General features: G+C 43.1%; 1 protein-coding gene across 2 annotated transcripts in view; it reads right to left on the bottom strand.

Moving 5' to 3' along the window:
- The window catches only part of TRPV4 (transient receptor potential cation channel subfamily V member 4), a 595067-nt gene that overhangs the window by 182042 nt on the left and 390493 nt on the right, over positions 1-22532 (bottom strand). For both annotated transcript variants that reach the window (XM_078667355.1, XM_078667354.1), the window contains exon 8: positions 10386-10544. In XM_078667355.1, coding sequence (XP_078523481.1) covers positions 10386-10544 — 159 coding nt within the window. The remainder of the gene's footprint in view (positions 1-10385; positions 10545-22532) is intronic.

Here is a 22532-nt window from a genome sequence, read left to right as displayed (position 1 = left end):
GATGAAGAGATAGACGTAAATTATGTATTAAACCAAAACAGAACACATCCTGATTGGAAAAAGTGGTTGATCTGGCCCACAGATACTAATAACTGTCAAGACAGATTCCTGAACAAAACACAGGGGTTCAAAATGACCAGGCCAGACCCTAGATATTCCCAAAGACAACACCCAGGAATAATAACCACCTACAGTGTGGGCAAATTATGCCTTCAATGGCTACAGACTTCCACACTGGCAGAAATTAAGCAACACCTAACTTTACTTACTGATGGTGCTGACTTGCGTGATTTCATTATGGGACCGCGCAAACAGCGTCAGAAACGTTTCATAGCAGCCTCTGTATATGCAGCATACAACGAGGCCTGGAAGGTGACTCAAATTGAGACAGCAGAAAGAATACGGGAAATTGACCGTATTAATTTGGAAAAATCACTTTCTGTAGTGGACAATGGGTTAATGACTCTGTCCTCCAGAATTTTTTCTCTGGACAGCATTGTGTCTTCAGCAATCGACATAATATCGCAAGACTTACTGTTGTTACAACACGGTCAGTCTCAATTGCGTTCTATTGTACAGCTTGGCTGGACGTTACAAAATCTGCGTTCAGGCTATGTGCCTTGGCGTTTAATCAACACAACGTCACTATTCAATATCTTTAACCTTACTGATAAACAAATCAGTATGGCCCAGAAGGGTGCTGATTATACAATCCTGAGCATTGAGAAACTCGAGAGATTACCAGTGACAATGTCAGAACGACCTGTCAGTGAATGGATAATACATGGGATAATTAATATTCCAATATCAGCCTTCAGGTTTCTATACTGCCAAAAATATATACAGGCTGGCATGTACGAAAAATTGGGAAAGGGGTACATTAAAACAACATGGAACTTGCCCTATTCACATGCATGTGTCAGTAATAAAGGACAGAAAGTGTTTCTTAGTGGCAATAATTGTGCAATGTCACTGAGCGGTACACTTCTGTGTAATGGAATTAGTTTGCATGGAGCCTGTGAAGGGAACTCAAATAACCTTTCATGTCACCAGCTAGGTGCACCTGCAACAGAGATAGAACCATTCTTTCAAAGACTCTATAATGGGAGTTACATTCTAATTGTAGATCGCAGATGCTGTAGTCTTATGCCCGGGACTCCTTATCTCGTAACTACGACTGCGAAGGTCAAGTGCTGTGGACGCTTATTGTTCCCCAGCTCCCTTCCAGACAGGGAGGCAAGGGCATGGCCCAACTTGAAAATTACTTCTATTCGAATAGATACTTTAAGCAGAATGAAAACAGTGCTTCTTCATACGCCGACCAGGCTCACGTCATCAAAAGAAACGTATGATCTCCTAGTCGCAAGGACGACTGCAGAGATTCACTCCTTATTATCAACTAATTCCCCCATACATTTCGCAGAAATCCTGAATGAAATCTTAAATATTTCTGATACCAGTGGAGTCTCAAAAGTATTTAAGACAGTATTTTCGATGGCATTAACACCATTCAAAGCCATACTGGGTATTTTTCCAGATTTCGTCCATTCGATTTTTGGCGGACTTCCCCTCATTTTGGGACTAATTGCAGGAATCCTATTCTTAGTCCTCATATTTCGTTATGGCAAACCATGTCACAGACAAAACACCTGCGACAGGGGAAGAAACAATCCTAGCCATTGGATACCGGGACCGGATATCAAAAATCCTGGGACTATCCCGGCTTAGAGACCTGAACATGACTTGGTTTCTTTCATTTCGACCAATGTGGCATCGATGTGTTTTACCTGTATTAAGGTGCTTGTTATGCGGAGAAGAATGGGTGTTAGACACCTGTCTGACTCTACAATCAGATGCGCCAATGGATGCAGAAACATTGTTGAGTCCAATAAAGGCTCATGCTTTGTGCTGCCCTCAACGGCTACCAATCCTGATGACGGCATTCGTGGAAGCTTCACCACTACGATTAAGGGGTAGTGAAGTTCAAGATGAAAGCAGCATTGATCAGGTACGACCTTCTGTCAGCAATACTAATCAAAACATCAATGGAGACAATCATGCGCACAAATGCATGGTTACACCTTTTTCCGAGTTAGTGGAACTCTCCTAGGAAGCTGTTGACAACTTTTTCGAGAGTCTAAATGATATGATGTTCTCACCAGAGCAGAAATAGAGACTTTTGAGCAAGCTCGCACACGGCGTTCCCTGAATTTGGCCTTCAACTAGAATAGCAAAATACCATGAACAATTTTCCCTCCAGTTCACGGACAGCAATTTTTTTCAGCAGCCCCAAAATATTTTTTCGAATTTTTCGGGACACTTATTTTATGCTTAAAGTAAGAACTATTCTTAGAGAACTAAGATTTCTATTTTTAGATACTTTATAGACATTAGCTGCCCGCTGGTATGTTCATAATTATTTTATTCTGTGATGGAATGGTCTTGAAACTTTTTTCTGTATTAAGAGCCATTTCATGTGTAAATTCTCATATACAAATTAGTGATAATGTATAGATATGCGTGATTACTTTAGCATTATTGTACAGTTTGAGTGCATATATTACATGTGACTATTGTTTCCGTATATTTGATAATTTCAAAATGCATTTATGTATTTTGGGGTGGTAAGGTATACACGATACTCTACAGTATGTTTTACCATGCATAGATTCTTAAATATGTCCATAGTTAGCGTGGAGTGGGTGTGATGTATTCCTATAGGTTCTGTATCGATCCCCCTATTCCTGACCCTATTCTGGTTAACAAGTTAACTAGCAGCCATCCCATGAGGCAGAAAACCCCCATGATGCAGGAACCGTTATCTGATATAGCCACACTACGGCACAGGAACGTGTTATCTGATTAAGTCATAACGCTTGCCATCTAATTAGACAAGCGATATTTCTCCAGCCCCTGATAAGGCATACGGAGTTCTCAAAACAAATCAAACCTATGACAGACCTGGGAAAAACCCTGCGGCCATTGTTTTGATTTCACCGAGAACTTCAGCAAAAGAATGTGCTAACGACCAGGTCGTATGACATCCTTATTGACGTATCTATGTCCATCCTTACGTCAATCTCGGCACCTTAAAGGTATAAATATTACCGATATTGCCCTATGCAAACACACGCGGTGGTGACGAGATCGGAGCAGCCAGACTTGCCGAAGCCCAGAGCAGACCCCGCTGGCGCAGCCCCGCCTTCCTGACGCGCTGAGAACGAGACGCTGCTTTCTCCTGCCGAGAAATCCAGCTCCGGCGCTTCCGGGTAGCCCTCGCAGGCAGCCTGGAATATCGAGACCAGAGACGAGAGATACCATCCCTCATTCATCCTAGATTCCAGGTACAGAACTGAATAACCCCTTGCAGAGAATTCTTTAGTCAGTCACTTGGCAAAACAAACTTAACTTAAACTGTAACTTTCTATTCCCGCCCACGTATTAGGCTTAGGTCAGGTACACGGGGTAGGCGTAGTTAGAAACACCAGTTGAGTACGATTAGTCAAATGTAAATGTGTATGTATTCATTTTATTCATTTTAAACCTTCATATGGCTTAGAAACCATATCAATGTTTTTACAGTATTATTTTATACTTCTGCTTTTATTGTATGCACTTTACTTAACCATAAGTATTGCAATAATATCGATCCATTTCTCTTGTATGAGAAAAGAGACTGATCAATAAAGAACATCTTTTATTGAACACGCCCGTCTCTTCCTTTTCTCTACAATCTGGTGAGACTAAGAATGCACGTACTGACTGAGTAAAATAAGTCGTCTTTTGTTTTCACACGACTCTAGAGATACACTCTTGATTAGGGGAGAGCAAAGTTGTCATGTTCTATGGTTGTCAGAAACTAAATCCCTTCTTGTCTATCCAGGGAGGTTCAACTCCTCCTTGCCTATTCGAGAAAGTTTCTAGTGAACTCTGAGCTAGCTGGCAAAACCCAAAACTTTAAGTCTAATATCGACAGTAGTAGACCTAGTTAACGTCTGGTCTAGGCCTATACTATTGAAGGTATTATTCCAATGCGCAGAGCCTATTGGGATAATAGGAACTACACTACATGGCGCCCAACGCGTTTGGAAGGGCGATAAAACTAACGTAAGACATTTAGAGTAACTCAGTCGTGCTTTTTCACTCAGACCCCTTTATCCCATAATACTCCAAAGACGTCTGGAGTGGGTAAAAGGTAATATCCGCCAGACCTCGCAGGAGGAAACTCCTATGTATGGTCCTTGGTTTAGTCAACGTTGAAGGATACACTGTTCCAAAATATTGTGCATCTAATCTTTGTTTCCATAAGAAACCTGATCTGCAAACAAACTAAATAACCTTCTGGACAGTACAATGTCAGACACTGAAGAAGAAAGAGAGACAGTTAGGATAGCAACTGAACTCGCAGCAGCTGATAATGCACTGCAAGATGCTGACCCGGATATAATACTCATCCCGGTCATCAAGTGGAAATCTATAACTTTAAAACTTATAGAAAATGGACTGACACCTAGAGGTGGCACAGTCATATTCGTGATTGAGGCACATGAATATCGGCAGACAGAGGTATTTTATTCATGGATACATTTTCCAGCAGCAAATGCTGTAACAAAGTACTTCCACTATTACAAAACAGAGGACCCTCCTAATGAGTACACTCCTTTCGAGGAGGTGGAAGTACCACTTAAATTTCAAGAGCATCTGCTCTTATTTAATGGCGCCCTAAAACATAATAATCACATCACCAGGCTCGGTCCATTAGGTAGACCAGGAGCAACGTGGCCGGTCCTAGCCGGATACACACCACATCCAGACATCAATGGGATGTCTCAAGCAGAGCTTTTAACACAGCTAAAACAATTAATAAAATTACATAGACAATTAGTCCAATATGTGATGCGGACTTCAACAATTCAACCAGCAATTAAAATTCCACAGCTGACCCCTCACCAGGGGAACACAAATAAAATTACACCACAGAACATACAATCCTGCCTAGGTAAAGTACCAGCTAAACGGGAACAAATACCATTCTGGTTAGCACAAAAAATCACCCAAATAGAGGCGGTGTTTCCAGACACCACCCCGTTAGAAAAACACAGGATTCTGACTATCTGTATTCCAATGGGAATCGCACCACACGTGGAGGACTGTGACACTTGGGGTACAGTCTTTGCTTCCATCTACACAAAAACGCACGGTGTTCCATCCATTTCGGTAATACCAGATGTGCTAAAACAAATTCAAGACGAATACGGTCCAGAACCCGCTTTAACTCTTGGTATGAAATTACTAAAAGACTTCAAGCAGGTCTCGGCTATATTATTAGCCAACATAAAGGGAGAAGCAGCAAACGTGGCGATCCGCCAGAGGTTAAAGGAGACAGATATAGCAGACCAACCAGCTGAAATTGCCAGAATTATAGAAAAATCCTATGAGGAACTAGGTAGAGATAGTTCAGGTGGAATACCAGTAAAACCACAACTGATTGAAAGTCCTGAAAAAATATTTTTTAATAATAATTCAACATCACAAAAAAAGAACTGGGATGGAAACAAACAATCCAATCCTAAAGAAAAGAAATTCCAGTCCAGAGGAAGGTCTCCTCGGCGGAGAGAAAAATCTCCGAACCAAAGACACAGGTCACCCCAAAGTGACCCATCTGGGAAAAGATATAACCTTAGAAATAGGGATAATATAAAGAAGCCTGATAGATATCAAGACATTGATACACGTCCCTCTCAATCTTTTCAGACTTCCTCGCAGAAATCGGAAAGAAGAGGACGATCAGAACAAAGAGAAGAGCACGCCAAGTCCAAAGACAAGGAACCTGCTCATCTAAAAAAGAAATTACAATTTCCAAAAAAGAAGGTAGCCAGTATCAAGATAGTTAACAATGCCGAGAATACTGAGGACACAACTGAAAAACGGAGAATGGGCTCAGACAATGCTAGACAGCGCAGCAGAAGTGAGCATAGCTCGCAAAGTCCTTATGAATCTTCTGGAGACAGTGGACACGAATGAATATCTTCAAGTGGAAACTGCAGACACCAGAGTTAGCAAACCTCACAAAATATATGAAATAACTTTACGTATAGAAGGGGATAAGACTAGAAAAATAAGGGGACTATTTTGGGATAATCTCTCCAAGGGCTATGACATCCTTCTAGCTGAAAAAGACTGGCCACCAGAGTTTGTCAGGGAGTGCCCTCATGGCGAAGAAATAATTATGCCTGCCTTCTCAAATCATATCCCAATTCATAAAAAATATACACTTGCCAGAAAGTGGGCAGTAGCTCTAGCTCCTGCTTTATATAAAAATCATGTAGGATGGGATGAGGACTCTCCTCCTCACAAAATCCAGTTAAAATCACAACCTACTGCACAAAGACAGTACCCAATTAAGCAAGAAGCTAAAAAACAGGTAAAAGAAATCCTAGATCAATTAGAATACCAGGGGGTGATTGAAACTTGCACCTCACAAATGAACAACCCTTTGTTTCCGGTCTCCAAACCAGACAATTCATATCGTCTAGTTTTGGATTACCGACACCTTAACTCATGTTGCAAAACTTTTGCAGTGCAAAACTCGCATAGTGCTGCACTAATGAATAACATAGTGCGCAAAAAATAGAAGAGAGGACAAAGGGAAGGGCGGTACCCCTCGCCTCCCTGTGCTGCGTGTGTTGTCAGTGTTGTCAGTACCATCATGCTCATTTTTTTTAGTCGTGTTTTTATTGTTTTCACTGATACAAAAAAGAAGACTGTTTCATCACAATGGACAAAAATACAATCATAACAGATCACAATGTCAACACTTCCAGCTTGACTGGAGAGCCACCTCCCCCTCTCAGAATAATCACAACATACATGTAAACCATAGCCACAGTGCCAGGGATCACCAGGGAGCTCCTCAGAATCTCATCTCCCATCATCACTGACTGCTTCACCCCTTCTGCACAACGGACCCCTGCGTGTCCTCACTCCTCTCCACCCCCTTCCCATGTGCATCCTGCGTGTTCACCTCCCTCACCTTTCCAGTCACCGTCAGTCCCAGTGCCCCCTCCTCTGCTTCCAGTAATGCCGCCTAGGTCTCCAAATCCTCTTTCACTCTGTCATCAATCGACAATCAAATATGCGTCTCCTCTGGCAGGGTCCATTCTACTACATCCTTACCTCACAGGGACACCGAAGGAATGCGAAGTAGCAAAGTAACATTGCTACTCACCACTCATCAATGCCCAGTGCTAGCTGTAGAAACCTCGATCTTATCGCCCACTCCCCCGTGGGGTACCTGAACCATACCTAGAAGACACTGTCCAGGGGCCTCCTCCAACGCGATGCTAGTCACCTTGCTCAGTCTCGCCATGGGACACATCCAGGACACGTGCAAAAATGAGGCACCCGCCGCCCCACATCGGGGATAGTCCGCCGATCTATTAGCATAGATTCTACTCAGCCTAATTGATGTCAAATAGGTACGGGTACCTGGTTATGATGGATCAATTTGAACTGGGGATTACAAGACACCCAACACACGAGTGTGAATGTCTCAGCCCACGCTTTGTCCATGACAAGTTCCTCCAAAACATCCACCAAACCTTGCCTAGCTTTGCAAATCCCCTTGACCCTGTCGCTTTTAAGCACACCCTAAAACAGTCACCACCTGCCCTCCATCTCCCACTGTCACCAACAGCTACAGCTGTTCTGATCGAATGGGGACCTCCGGAAACCTCGGCCAGATCTCCCTGAATGTCCTTGCAATTTTAGCATATTGTAAAAAGTGCCACGCCACTTCTGCAAACTCAACTTGTGCATCCTCAAACATAACAAACCCCTCTTCTGGATAGAAGTTCCCCAGCATCTCACAGCCCCCTTTTCACCAGTGAGCTATTGACATACTCTCGCTAATACTTTTAAAGGGTAACAATGCCCAACTACTTACATTTACTGCAAATGGCAGCCTTTTCAGGACCCTGACGATCACTCTCTCCCAGATTGTCGCTGTTCGCCACACCCAGTTTGGAAAGTGTTGTGGCATTCTCACCCCTATCATCAACAACTTCAGCAGGGACACATTTCCACACATTCCCCTAAGCAGCAGTTTCTCCCAATTGCCCTCCTCTGTAACCCACTGCGCTGCGTGCTGCAGCTAGGAAGCATACTACAACTCTACGTCCAGGACGCTCATGCCCCACTCTTCCTGGTCCAGCTTAAGTGCTGCCAGTGCCACCCTGCTGAGCTTTCCCACCCACACTAGTGAGATCAACAAGCTATCTAGTGCCTTGAACGTACAATGGGCAATCGTAAGAAGTTAATTCAGTACATAATATATGTACAGAGGGAGAAATATCATCTTTGCTACAGTAATCCAACCTGCCACTGATAACGGCAATGCATTCCAAAAGGCAATTGACTTTGTCAATCCCCTCAGCATATTGTCCATGTTGTGTCGCCTCTGTCCCTCCACACCATACTCAATCATAATCCTCAGTATCAGAAGGCCTCAGTCTCCCATCGAAGCCAATTCAGGTTCTGTACTAATACCTTAACACCCCCAGAGGGAATGGTAGTGTCTCATTCCTATTAATCTTGACCCGAGCCACAGCTCCAAATTCATTTAGGTAGTTTATCAACAGCGGCACTAAATCCCTTGGCCTCCACAAATAATACATCATCCGCATATAACAATATCACATGTATGCCATCCCCTAGCTTTATACCATAATCCTGCAGGTCACTGCACAGCCTCACTACAAATGGTTCCATAGCCAATGCAAACAGCAGTGGGGTCAAGGGACATCCATGTTGCGTACCCATCTCTACCGCCGAGTTCTCTGATACAAGCCCGCTGCTACGGACCCAGGCCTGAGGCACACAGTTGAGGAGCTTCACCCAGCCACTGAAACTCAGACCAAATCCCATGCGTCCCAACCCCTGCAGCAGATACTCTTAGTCAAGCGTATAGAATGCTTTCATAATGTCCATTGATTCCTCATTGCTACCCTCAACCAAATGCAGCACATGAGCCAGCCTGCACAAGTTCTTGGCCATACTCCATCCTGGGATTAAGCTGCATTGGTCCTCTTACACTAGGTATCCCCACCACCGCTCTGAGCCACTTTACACATATTTAACACAGCACCTTTGTGTCTATGTTCAACATGGTCAGGGGCCTATAAGCCGCTGGATCCATAACATCCCCACCCAGTTTGGGTACCACACAAGCAGCTTCCTCTCTTAGTGAAAAAGGTAACTCCCCGTACCTCAATGCCTCTCTGTAAACTTCCAACTAGAGTTTTGTCAATTGCGTTGTAAAAGTCTGATAAAATTCCACCGGTAAGCCGTCTCCACCCGGCATCTTCCCCAATGTCCCTCACAATTACTCCAACATCAAATCCACCTCTAGGCCCTCATTGGGATCTTTGGAGACCACCGTAAGATCCACCTGCGCCCGGCAGTCATCACAGCTACTCCACATGTTGTCCCTTCTTATACATCCCCTCCAGGGGAGTTCTAAGCGCCCCATTAACTCCCAACTGCGTCGATGCCAAAGTACCGTCAAGCCTCCTTAGAGCCACCATGGGGAGTCCATTATCTTCTCACTTTAACAGCCACACCAGGAGCATATTTGGCCTGTCTTCCTCTCTACGCAGTCTCTGACAGAATTCTGTATGTGTGAATTGGTCTACCCGGTCCCTTGTTTCCCCCAGTGTATGCATAATGTTAGTCAATTCCACTCCCACCGTGGGATTCAGTGTCTCACAGGTCTGCCAACTTCCCTTTCAGTGTCTCCACCTCTGTAGTCAACTTTTGCCTGATACCGTAGACTATACTAATGCACTCCCCCCTGCATCTCCATTTTCACCACTTCCCACTCACTGACTAAAATACTCCCTCAACCTTTCCCTCACCAGAATGCTGATTAGATATCAATCATCACACTCTATGTAGCCCAGAGGCAAGAACATCAGCCTTAAATGAAGCAGTACTAAATCCCATTGTTTTTTTAATAAGGGCTTGCATTGTTAAACACTATTAGAGAATAGCCATATTTTGCAGAATACTGCCTGAATAATGTTTAAACATCACGCTGACACAAAAATTGGCATAATATGACACCTGTTAATTACATTTACATTATTGTATGCTGCAAGTTGATTTATTTGATGACCATCACGTAATCTGGATCCTCACCCAATTTTCTTCTAACAGAACTGCGAATTTCCAAATTTAGTACACCAGTTCCTTAAGATCGCATGCTATTCTTTTAAAGGCAGCTCAATGTTGCTTGAAATGTTTAGATATATATATATAAATGTCTTTGACCCTAGTACGCAGATCGTGATAAACATTTCACAATAGGTAAATCCGTTGTTACTTACGATGCCATCCAGTGGTCTGTAGAATGCAGTCAACGTGAAAATGATCATGGCAATGAGATAGGAAACAACACTTATGTAGAAAGAAACTGCACCAAACTTCCTCCACTTGTCCCTTAGAAGTTCGTTAATCGGCTCCACAGCAAGCATCTCGTGCCGGTTCTGAAAGAAGTCATTTTGCAGCATGTTAGTCCCTTTCCACGCCACATACATCAATGTTTTAAATAAAACAACCCGCGTCAGATTGCATTGGATTTTGCTTCTTTGCACTGGGAAGATAATTTCTATTCCTCATTTTTCACTTACAACTGGTGTGTCCATTTACTAGGTGTTGCCAGGTATCCTACTATCTTTACAAGTGACAGGAAAATGTGACATATTACCCACTTTCTGAGAAGCCAATTGACCACTAGACCAATCCAGGAATCAGTAGAAAGTATGTCCACTCCATGATCCCAATCAACAACCATCTGTGATGATGACGCTGTGATCCACACTCCTGCAGGTTGACCAGGAAGATATCACTGCGTCCTGCATCCAAAGTTAAAGAACAACAACGAATGAACAGTCTGCAGACTGTCCTTTATCCCTGCATGTCGTATGTTTCCTCATCTCTCAGTGCCCCTATAACTAGACAGTTGAAGATGTATTATGTAGACCTTTCAATTTCACACCAACCGCATTGAGCCTGGCAAGGGGGCAATGCAAACGGTCTTGTAACACAATTCCATAGCAATACAGAATCACAGTCTCTAGTTGATTTCTATATACAGAAATGTTAAAAATGTCAATGTTTTTCACATGAAGTTGGGGTTCAACAATGCCTTACGGCATCATTTGTGGAGTTGGTGGTAGCAGTTAAAGCTTGCTGCTGCCAGCATACGCAGTCTTGGTAGTGTTTTACTACACTAGACTACCAGGGGGCCGTAGGAGGGGTTTATAGGAGGCATGAATGAGACCCCTGCTCACTGGATTGTCTGGATTTAGGAGCTGCTCATGGAGATCATTTCTTATCTGGTCCATGATTTTAAATTTCATGAAGTGTGACTCTGCCACTGGGTAGTGCCTCCTCTAATGGGCTAGTATAGAACAGCTTAGAAGTGAGCATACTAAGTAGAAGGAACTATCCGAGGGTCAAGTTGGGTAGTTCATGTCCATGAGGCTTTTACTGTTTTGTATTCTCCTGGGCGGATGGCTGTTCTAAGTCCGCCATGCCTTGAAAGGAGCAGTGTGGCACTGTGCTCTTGCACATTCAACATCCTTGTGCATTTATGGGGACTGGCCTGCTCTGGACTAATGAAGTGCATACATGTGGTCTGCATGTGTCCCGTTAGCTTCACACAAGCAGGAGCTTGTATCTCAGTCGTGCTTTTGTATCTATAAAGACATCCCTAATTGTTCTGTGTGTGTCCACACGCTCAGTCCAAAAGATGCCTCTGGTGTGCGGGTGGGCTGCTATTACCATAGTTCCTATACTGGAAGTAGAGAAATAAGGAATGGTAAAAGAAAATATTCACCAGCATCTGCATAGGTACGGTTTCCTTCCTGGAACCAAGCTTAAAGTCAAACAATGAGGGTATAGAGTTTGTAGAATAAGAATTACACATTTTAAAGATTACAACCTCTATGGTGCTAGTGAAGGCGAGTGCTTATTTGATTAAATATCTCATCTTCTCTTGATTTTAAGTTCCTCGCCAAGATGTGTTCACTCATTCACCCCATCCAAAAAGAATGAGAAAGAGGAAACCTTGAACTCCTGTGCTGACATAGTGTAAATATTTGCAGCTCAACTGGAATCGGAAGAAATAATGGGACAAAACAAGCAGATAAAGAAATAGCATTAAAGTGCTGGCGGCTTGCTGTATGGTCTCTTTGCTTAAGGGAGCCATTGGTCGGAGAAGAAGCTGTGCTAGCAGAGGATCAGCACTGATGAGCAACCACTCTTCTCCTTTCCATGGTGAAAGACACAGAGATGTACATCTATGAAATGGGAATCCAGTTCAATCTAGAAGGTTGATCCCAGTGTCAGGCAAGAGAATGACTGTGTTATCCCCATATAACCAGCAAAGTCAATAACTCCACGATGCATGGCCTGGAAACTATGGAAACAAAGAGGGCACAAACTTGATTTGAACAAGGTGGGAACTTTCACCCCTAGCTCAGGACAGAGAACTAGCTCTCAAAAACTGACTGTTAGGACGGGACTCAAAGGGTAAAGGTTTATCCACGCTCCTTGGAAGCCTTCATATAAACAAGAGAAACTGTATGAACCATTAGTAGGTGCAGCTGGAATGACTCAACAACAGAGATGCAGACTGAAAGGAAAACAAAGATGTGGTGGGACCACTAATGATTTAAATGAGAAGTTGACCACAGTCTGATGTGCAAATGTGTATAGAGATTGCCAGTTTTGTGCCACATCTTCAGTATACTATGTGGGAAAAAGTGGATCATCTACAGAATTTGGTATGGGCCTGCTATAGAACCTACACAAAATACTTTAATAGTTAATTTAACTACATAATTATGGCAGACACAGGCACAAAACGTTAACAGTAAAAATATGAAAGAAAAGATAAAGCTCTCGGGAAGGAGCAGGAAAGTGGAAGAGGACCGGTTATGAGCCTCTAGATCAAAATCAACGTGGCAACGATGAACAATGAGGTTTACTTTTTGGAGAAGAAGATTTTACTCTTCCTTGATGTGGGCTCTGAAGCCACATTGAGCATCAGGGCCGGAAAATGTCTGTCCTGGAGCTCGAGGCGCAGTCCAAGAAGCAAGTACATTCTAATGGAGAGGTTGCTGCCTTCTCTGAAGTGGACAAGATGGGACAACTCTTGAAAAAGTTGAAGTCTGAGACAATGTCATCTCTTGCATTAACTTAAGATAGCCCGAAGACATGTTCTCTTGGGTGGTTCGCTTGCAGAGGGCTGTTTACGTAGCAAGGAATGGTGGGAGGGATAGATAGCCTCACAATGCATTTGATGCTTTTCTTTTTGCCTCGGACGCCAAAGTCGAACAGTGTAGGAACTATTATTGAAGTCATACGTGACATATCATGTAGTAGAGAGAGTGTTCTTAGAAAGTATGATGTACAATGTGCCCATATTAATTTATTCTGAATGTTATAGTCTGTTTTTCTATGCTATCAAAGTCTACACAAAATAGAAACAAACAAAAAAGTCAATGGGTCTACATAGTAGATCGTCTTTATTGTATGTACATTTTAGTTTTAAAGCAAGTATTTGTTATACAGATGAATAGTCAGAGAAGTGGACAAATGGATAAATACATAGACATATGAGCAGAACGGTATAGTGACCAACCAATGGCTTGATCCACAGATCAGAGGCAGAATACAGACCAATGGATGGGCACACGGAGCGAAAAATAACAGACAACAAACTAAGGGACTGATAAAAGATGGTTGGACAGGCTGATGGATAGACATACTCACAGAAAGGCTGATAAACAGATGGCAAAGCTATGAAAAAATGCACGTAATGATGGACAGAGAGACAGAAAATATACCACTAAACAGTTGGACAGATCAATAGACCATCAAAAAGATAAGAGGAAAAAGAACAATAGATGGACAGAATGCAGAACAATGTCATACATTCACCCCAGTACAGCTATTTGGGCCTAAATCCATCGTAATTTTGCTCCCCATGCCATTCCAATATAAACCTAGCCATATTCAAATCAGTCTTGACCATGCACCCATTGGTAACAGTCCAGCCCGAACTGACAGGCCAGATCTTCCCTGGACTGGAAACAAGCATCCTAGGACCGGTGTCGGGGTTTCACCCCTCAGCTACGCTAGCTTGACTACAGTGGCATGGAGAGCACGGGACCCACGTCTGGGTATACCTGTCCCACTCGGGGTGACAAATGCAAAAAGAACAATTGATGGACAGAATGCTGAACAATGACATACATTCGCCCCAGTACAGAGATCTGCACCTAAGTGAGCTAAAGAACGATGAGAGCTTCAACCTAGATCTGTGACCGGGGGTGAGCATCTGAAAAGTTTCAGCGCTATGCCCATCATCTCCTTGTGTTTGCTTTGTTCATCCTAAGTTGGCAGGGTATGCCCAGACGTGGGTCACAGGCTCACTATGCCACTGGATTCAAGCTATCCTGGCTGATGAGGGGTGAAACCCTGAAACAGGTCCTAGGATGCTTGTTTCTGGTCCAGGGAGTTCCTGGTTTAGCAGTTCAGGCTAGACTGCTCCCAAGAGGCAAAGGGTCAAGACTCATTTGCATATGGCCAGGTCTAAACTGGCGTGGCATGGTGAGCAAAAGAATGATGGATTTAACCCAGATCTCTTGACTGGGGGTGAATGTTTTGATTTGTTCTGCATTCCGTCCATCAATTATGTGTCTTATGCTTTCTCGCCCTTAGTGCCCCAGGTATGCCAAGACATGGGTCGGAGCTCAACGTGCCACTGGATTCAAATGATCCAGGCTGATGAGGGGTGAAACCCCAAAACCGGTCCTAAGATGCCTGTTTCTTGGCTGTTCGGGCTGGAGTGTTCCCATGAGACACAGAGTCAAGACTGACTTGAATATGGCCAGGTCTAAACTGGGGTGGCATGGTGAGCAAAAGAATGATGGATTTAACCCAGATCTCTTGACTGGGGGGTGAAAGTTTTGATTTGTTGTGCATTCCGTCCATCAGTTGTGTGTCTTTTGCTTACTCGCCCTAAGTGCTCTGGGTATGCTCAGACGCGGGTCCCGGGCTCATTGTGCCACTGGATTCAAGCTATCCTGGCTAATGAGGGGTGAAACCCCGAAACCGGTCCCAGGATGCTTGTTTCCGGTCCAGGGAGGACCTTGTATGGCAGTTCGGGCTGGACTGTTCCGAGGCACAGGGTCAGGACTGATTTACACATGGTCAGGTCTAAAATGGGGCGACATAGTGAGCAAAAGAATAATGGATTTAACCCAGATCTCTTGACTAGGGGTGAATGTTTTGATTTGTTCTGCATTCCGTCCATCAATTGTGTGTCTTTTGATCAACCAGATAAGAAGCAGGATAAAGACACACACTCGGAGAAGTGTGCAAATGTACTGCAAAAACTTGACCAGTTCAATTAGTTTTATTGTGAATGTCGCTTGAACATTGCACAGATCGGAACTGTAGTCAGGAAAACAGACTGTACCATTACTGTTTCCCTTGTACCGCAGTCCAAGGAAGTTGCCTTCCTCAACGTGCTTTGAACAGATGCCAAACTTTTAGTTGCATCTTTTGTGCCCTTAGCACTAAAAGGGACGGCAACATCGCCATTACCATCAGGAGGCCTTGATTTACTACCACATAGGCTGTGAGAAAAGGAAAGAGAAGCGAGCCCGTGCACGCGGAGGGCTTCGTGTCCTGTTAAATCATGGTCCCGCGAGGGATTGCGCTTCATAAAAAGAGTCGAGGAAGAAGATGAAACTGGCAGCCCTATGTAATTGTTCCCAATGTCAAGATGAATACACTTCGGGGGCAGATACTGCGTTTCCTTGATGGTCTGTGGTTCTTCAGTTCTGTCCTGGAGCACAGGGCTTTCTGGTAATCAGCAGAGGAACATTCAGTGCTAAATCGTCTCTTTTCATGAACAGGTTACTATGACCTTCTGGGAAGGGAAAGGCTGCAGTTCTCAAACATGCACTTAGTCTGTGGATAATGAGTCTTTCCGAATATTACCAAAAAAGAACTAACATACATGCACCTGAAAGCTATATTTTTATTCCAGTCCTGGGAAAGCAAGGGCTTATTACCTGTCTGCCACCTTCATAAATCACAGTGAGGGACAATGCAGACAAAATGATTAGACTTTCAATTACATTGGAGTTCTCACCTGTTTTCAACTCACATGGCTCATAGTGATGCTGGGTACCAAAAATGTGTCTAAGCCACGGTTCACAATGATGAGTAAATACTTAATGTTCAATCTATAGGGTCACAGTCAACTGCTTGCTGAAGATGGTTACAAGCTACAAACTTAGTAAACCCAGCTACATGCTTGCTCGCCTTCAATGATGAAGTGACAGGATTTTGTTTTGGGTTTAAAAGAAATAAAAGGATGCTTTAATTTCCAGTCGATTTCACAATCTTAAATGGCTCCGCTTTGCCTCCACAGTGTTGTATAGTAGTTTGTAAGGGGAGAAGCAGCATCACCAGGTACATAAGCATTTGATTCCCCGACCACCTTCTATTTTGGGTCCTCCAGCTTCCACTATCCCTTTGTCTAAAGCTCACCTGCATTGTATCCCCCTCCCACTATCGTACAACAGTCTGTTGCTTTGTGTACAAAAGAAAACACAATTCACTTTTGTTGATGGAATGCATGTAAAGAATGCACATTTTGCTACCCACTGTGATACGGGTCCCCTCCCTTTGTTTCTTGCTCCCTTCAGCATTGGCCAAAGCAAGGTGCGGCAGAGTGTGCCATATTGGCCAGTTAGGAAGGATTTACAACTGTTACTTGGCCCTGTTTATTTGGTTTGAGCCCTGTTGACATCAAGCATTGCTGTTGGGAGCAGGGAAGGAATGAGTAAATGTTTGCGGCTGGGTCAGTTGGGGACTATCAGCACCTGCAGCATTGAGTTATTGCTAGTGAGGACTTTGTGGAATGACAAGGGAATTCTGCCCCTGGCTGCGGCAGCTGTTCTGCCTCATCCATCAGTAACAGAACTGGTTGCAGCGAGTAAAACTTGATGACTATCTCTATTCACCAATTGTATTGGGCTATGGAATCCCCCAGGGGTCCGTCCTTTCCCAACCTTGATCAACCTATACATCGAACCACTCTGAGTCTTTCTTAAGAAGTCAGGGATCTTCTATCAACAATACTCCGATGAGACACAGCTGTATCTAAAGGTCCCCTAAAAAACGATATCTTACAGCTCTTAACCACTCTAAACTCTGTTCACGCCTGGCTGACCTCGCATAACCTACAGCTAAACCCTTGTGTAACTGAATTATCTTCCCTTCGAGATCAACAACTCTGCAGCAATCCTGGATGGACACACAGCATCCTCAACAGTAAACCCACCATTGTCGACAGTGTCAAGTCTCTGGTAGTCATCCTAGACAAAAGACTCGACCTACATTCTCAAATGGGTACCATGACTAAAAACACTCATTACCAACTACTACTTCTGTGGGAATCTGCCGCTACATCTCAGAATAAGATGTTAAATCTCTTGCTCATACACTGTTGCACTCCAGAATAGCCTATTGTAATGCTCTCCTGACTGGTCTTCCCAACACCCATCTCACCCACTCAAACCAATTCTACACTCAGCAGCACAGTTCGTCTACAGGGCACTGGCGGACACACTCAAGCAATCAGGTGGCTCCAGACCATTGCGAAACACAAAAGCAATGCTCCTTGAACCCCCATTCGTTAAAAGGCAACGACTGATGGCATAATCCTTCTCAGGCAGCACAACCAGCATCTCAAATTCGCTTCCTTCAAATCTGCGCACAACTACCTCGTTGACGACTTTCAAAACGGACCTGAAAACCCTGCTCATCCAATGGTATTTCAGCTAAGTCACTATAATCAACTCTTGGGACAGACCTCTGTACTACCTCAACCTTTGTAAGACTGTATACTTCCTCAACCCGTTTAAAGACATAGATAACTTTAGCACAGTCTGTATATCACCACAACATTCTTAAAGCTTTTATATATTCTGTTTGATGTAATGATCTACCTGTTTCTATCATCTATCTTAAACCCTCTGTAACTTTGGTGTAACAACATTTTTCTCATGTAAAGCACTCTAGTACCTTTTAGTAATGTCCGGGCTATACAAGTATGCATAAATAAATAAATAACATCTCCTTTCTCATGTTATCCTTAAGGAGTGGGGTAACTTGAACAAATTCACAGTCATCTCGGGACATTTGTTGGGGGTGGGGTTGGAGAGCTTCTTAGCTGGTTGTGTTAATCAATATTTAAACACTGGCACATTGATAAGGGTTTCCATCTGCCACGTTTGTTGTCTTCCATTTGAGGAGGATTTGTGGGGCTTGAAACTGACCTTTTATGACTACTACGTACATATTATCAGGAAGACATGGGTTACTTTCCTTGTTGCTACAGTGGTTTTCTTCTGGTTCTAAATTCAATCATCTCGTCTATTTGGGAATTCTGAATAGATTCATCATGCTGTTTCAATTACTTTATTGCAAATAGCTTTGGAAAAAGTCCCATAAATGATTCACTCAAACAAAGTTCTTGTTTCAGGCATTGGAGACCATTCACAAGATGGAGGATAGCTTGCTTGAGAAAAGTGCTTACTTACAACGAAGTAAAAAAAAAGAATTCTGGGGAAAGTAGTCAATTGAAATATCTACAGAGGCTAAGACTTGAATAGTAAGGAACAACAGTTTGCATCTTGAAAAGAGTAAATGATCCCATTAACAATTTAAAAATAGTCATACTGGCCTACTCAATAAAATAGACATTAGGAGAAAATATTTTTAGCCCCAAGTAACACATTCTATTTAGATTATGACTTAATGATAAGTCAATTAAGAAAATGTTCTATAAACAGAAGTCATAGAAAACATGGTGGGTGTGAGTGTGTTGGATTTTAATGGAGCAGCAGCGGAACGGCTAAACGTAGCTGCACGCATAGAGAAAATGTGAACTTATGATGATCTTTGGAGTTTTGCCAAATGATGGAATTTCCAATTTTTTACCTGCGCTTGCAGACATGCCTGTGTAAATATTAGGAACCGCTGAACCTCTCAATGCCAAAGCAAGGTGATCTAACATAAGAGATGTTTAAACATAAGTAACTTTTCCCTACTGTTATAACAAATTCCCCTTGTTACCAATCTTTGGGTTGAGATTGGCAGATACACGCCACTTAGAGGATGGCAACAGGCAAATCCCATACCAGTGTTTTCAAGGGTCTTCGTGAGGCCGGCATATATGTTCTGCTGATGTCAGTGTTAGTAACATACATCTGCAAAGTCGCAGGACGTCACAAGAACTGCTTTTATTCTAGTGGAAATGGCCCCTTTAATAACTGTGAGTGACACAGAGTATTATACAGAAGAAAAGGGATGCCTTGGAATTTTCTTGCGGGAAGAGTCCCAAGTCCCCAGCAGTCATGTTTTAAGACTAAAGTAAAAAGAACAAATGATGGACGGAATGCTGAACAATGCAAACATTCACCCCCAGAAACAAAGATCTGAGTTTAATCCATTGTTCTTTCGTTCACCACGCCACCCCAGTTTGGACACAGCCATATGCAAATCAGTCTTGACACTGTTCCTCATGGGAACAGTCCGGACCGAAATGCAAGGCAGGTCCTCCATAGGGACCTGAACGAAGCATCATAAAACCGTTTTTAGACTAAGCTCCTTGATCCAGTCAATGTAACATCTCAGCGCACATCTCATGCAGATTTTAAAATGTTTCCTCGGCACTAAATGCTTGGGCCATTTTACAATACATTTTTGACTGGCGCAATTACACGTCTTTGGTGGTAAATAAGCCAGTGCTAGGTGCAAACACCTTTTAACATTGTATGATAAAAGCAGATTTGTGGAGATGGTCATGTGGAGAAATTATATTTGTTGGGTAGCAATTTGGTGTGGTGGCGATGTGCTGTTAATGTGGTTTACATTTTGTGCTGTATAATTGCATTGAATTAGTGGTGCGTTGTACTTTGAGTGTTGTATTTCACTATTTGATTATTTTGTTGCTCGTTGATGCTTTTTTTGTGTTATTTGACTTTTTGTTATGTTGTTCTGCTGTGTTTTATTGCGATTTGTAATTATAGTCAATGAGAGGAGGTGGCAGGATCAAGGAGAGAGAGCGCAAAACAGCCATTTTTTCCCCTATACTAATTCAACATTGTCGCAGGGATTCTGCTCCTACACAGAACTGTGCACAGAGACCCAGGACCTCAGTGAATTGTGGTGTACCAAAAAACTCACATTAGAGCCTAGAAACCCTAACCAGCTAGCATCAGTGTCACATTAGCTCTTCGTCCTATAGCAAAGGAACCAATGATTAGACAACCCAGAACATGCGACTTAGTTTATACTCAGGAATGGTGGGAAGCAAGAACACTCTTTCGTTATACTCTCATACCAGTCCAGAAAAGGAGTAATAAGAGACATGGGTAAGGTTAAAATATTTATTTTAACGACGTGCTCTAAGATGCAGTATCTTTGCTAACATAACCAGACATATGGTTAGAAATAATATGATCAGCATTGCTACAATTCCATAAAACACAAAAGGAGAAATCATATTATAATGATGGTGAAAATAGGTCCTATAGCGCCTAGTAATTCACCCTCCCTAGCTAGGAACTATGTTTTATAAAATATAGAAGGTCTCTTAGGCTTGTTTGGGGGACCCCATACCTCCAAGATCAGCAGGTGTGAATCACATCAGGATCTGCAAAAGCTCGCTGTCTCTCTGGAAAAACGGGCTTCTTCCAAGTGTCTGAAATCATGCTTAAAGTGCATTATTAAAGGTGACAGAATCACGTTGGCTTGCAGCTGCATATATGTAATAGCTAAAACGCGAGCCGATCAGCCCGAACAGCTACCTTGTTATGATAACCTAGGAGGCTTTAGCACTAAGTGTGCAGACTAGAGTCACAATGTAAGTCTAGGGATGCTGAAAACAAGCCATTCTCATGTGAAGCATTTCACACAGCCTAACTTACAACAACAGTTATATATAGTGTTGTGTGCAAAAGCAGCAAAAAGGAAAAATTGCGTTTAAACTTCTAATAAGCCTATGCTAACATAGCAGTTTGAGTAACAAAGCCCAGCCCTCACTACACCACTAATCCTTTTTGGGTTCTGAAGTAGATTGGTACTACCTCAAAAGCGCTTCAACACCTCATCAGGGGTAAAAAGCGCTATATAAGTGCAAACCCTTTCCTCTTTTATCCCTCCGCTATCCTTTTCAATCCAAATAACAGACCAATATATCCACTGCCCAAATTAATTTCATCTTCCCTTATACTAATTCACCACTAATCCGGAGTAGTGTGCTACTTGCCAAAAAAGTGCTTCAATGCCTCGTCAGGGGTAGTAAGTGCTATATAAGTAGAATTACATTGCAATTGATATTACATACCTTCATTGCTGTGTAATCCTTCTTTTCCCCTTCCATTGATCCCCAGGCCACTATATTTGTGCTCGCTCTCAGCAAAGCTCAGGAGGAAGACAGCTGTAAAGAGCAGCTGTCTGTCTCCTAACCCCTGTTGAGGTCTAGCACCATGTGGCTGCCGTCACCTGAGCCCGCAGCTCCCTCCTTTCACCACAGCCAGTTGCCACCAGCTCAAGATGAAATGCGGAACCACCAAGACGTAAGTGAGGAGGGGGCTGGAGAGGGCATGGTTGTGTGCTCATTTAAGAGTGAATGTGTGTAAATGAGTATGGCGTGTGTGAGTGTTTGCGTTCTAATATGTATGGTGGGGAAGGGCGTGCCGGCAGAGGACTAAGAGACTCGCACCTCAACCAAACCTCCCCAATGTCAAAGTTCATGAGCTAATCTAGATGAACCCAGCCCAAAACTGTGCTTGAGGCCATGCCTTCAGGGCTCACTCTATGTACTATGGACAAACGGAGATCCGCAAATATGTTTGCGGAGAAGCCCTCTGGTGACTATGCAAATGTACAAACTGAATCACCCTTAGAATCTGCAAATTAATGACTGAATTAGTTAAATGGTGGATAGTAAAATGGGTTTCTTCAAAACCACACCTTGAATTAACAGGAGGCAACGGGTTCAAAGGGATACTTCTACAACATAATTGAAATAATGTTAACATTCCATTTAGGTCCTATACCATACAAGCTTTTAATGTAAAAATGCATCATACTCTGAAATCCTAATACAATGAGCATTCGTCATCTTCGCTGGAAGAAACCTATGTATGAGTTGGTCAAGGTATCTCCTGGCTACAGGGTTCTGTAAAGAGGGAATGACACATCTGCTGTTTGGTTTTAAGTCATAAAAAGTGACTAAATTCCACTTTATTATCCACTGTAATATCCTAGAAAAGGGAACCAGGACAACGGATGGGCACTCTGCCTGCGAGGAAGGATCTCTGAGAGGGGCAGGGAGATGGGTGGCAAGTAGGTTCAAGTATTGGAAATGGGACGAG

This window comes from Lissotriton helveticus, chromosome 11, assembly GCF_964261635.1.
Source record: "Lissotriton helveticus chromosome 11, aLisHel1.1, whole genome shotgun sequence".
Taxonomy (NCBI): Eukaryota; Metazoa; Chordata; class Amphibia; order Caudata; family Salamandridae; genus Lissotriton; species Lissotriton helveticus.
This window is presented reverse-complemented; position numbering and strand designations above follow the sequence as displayed.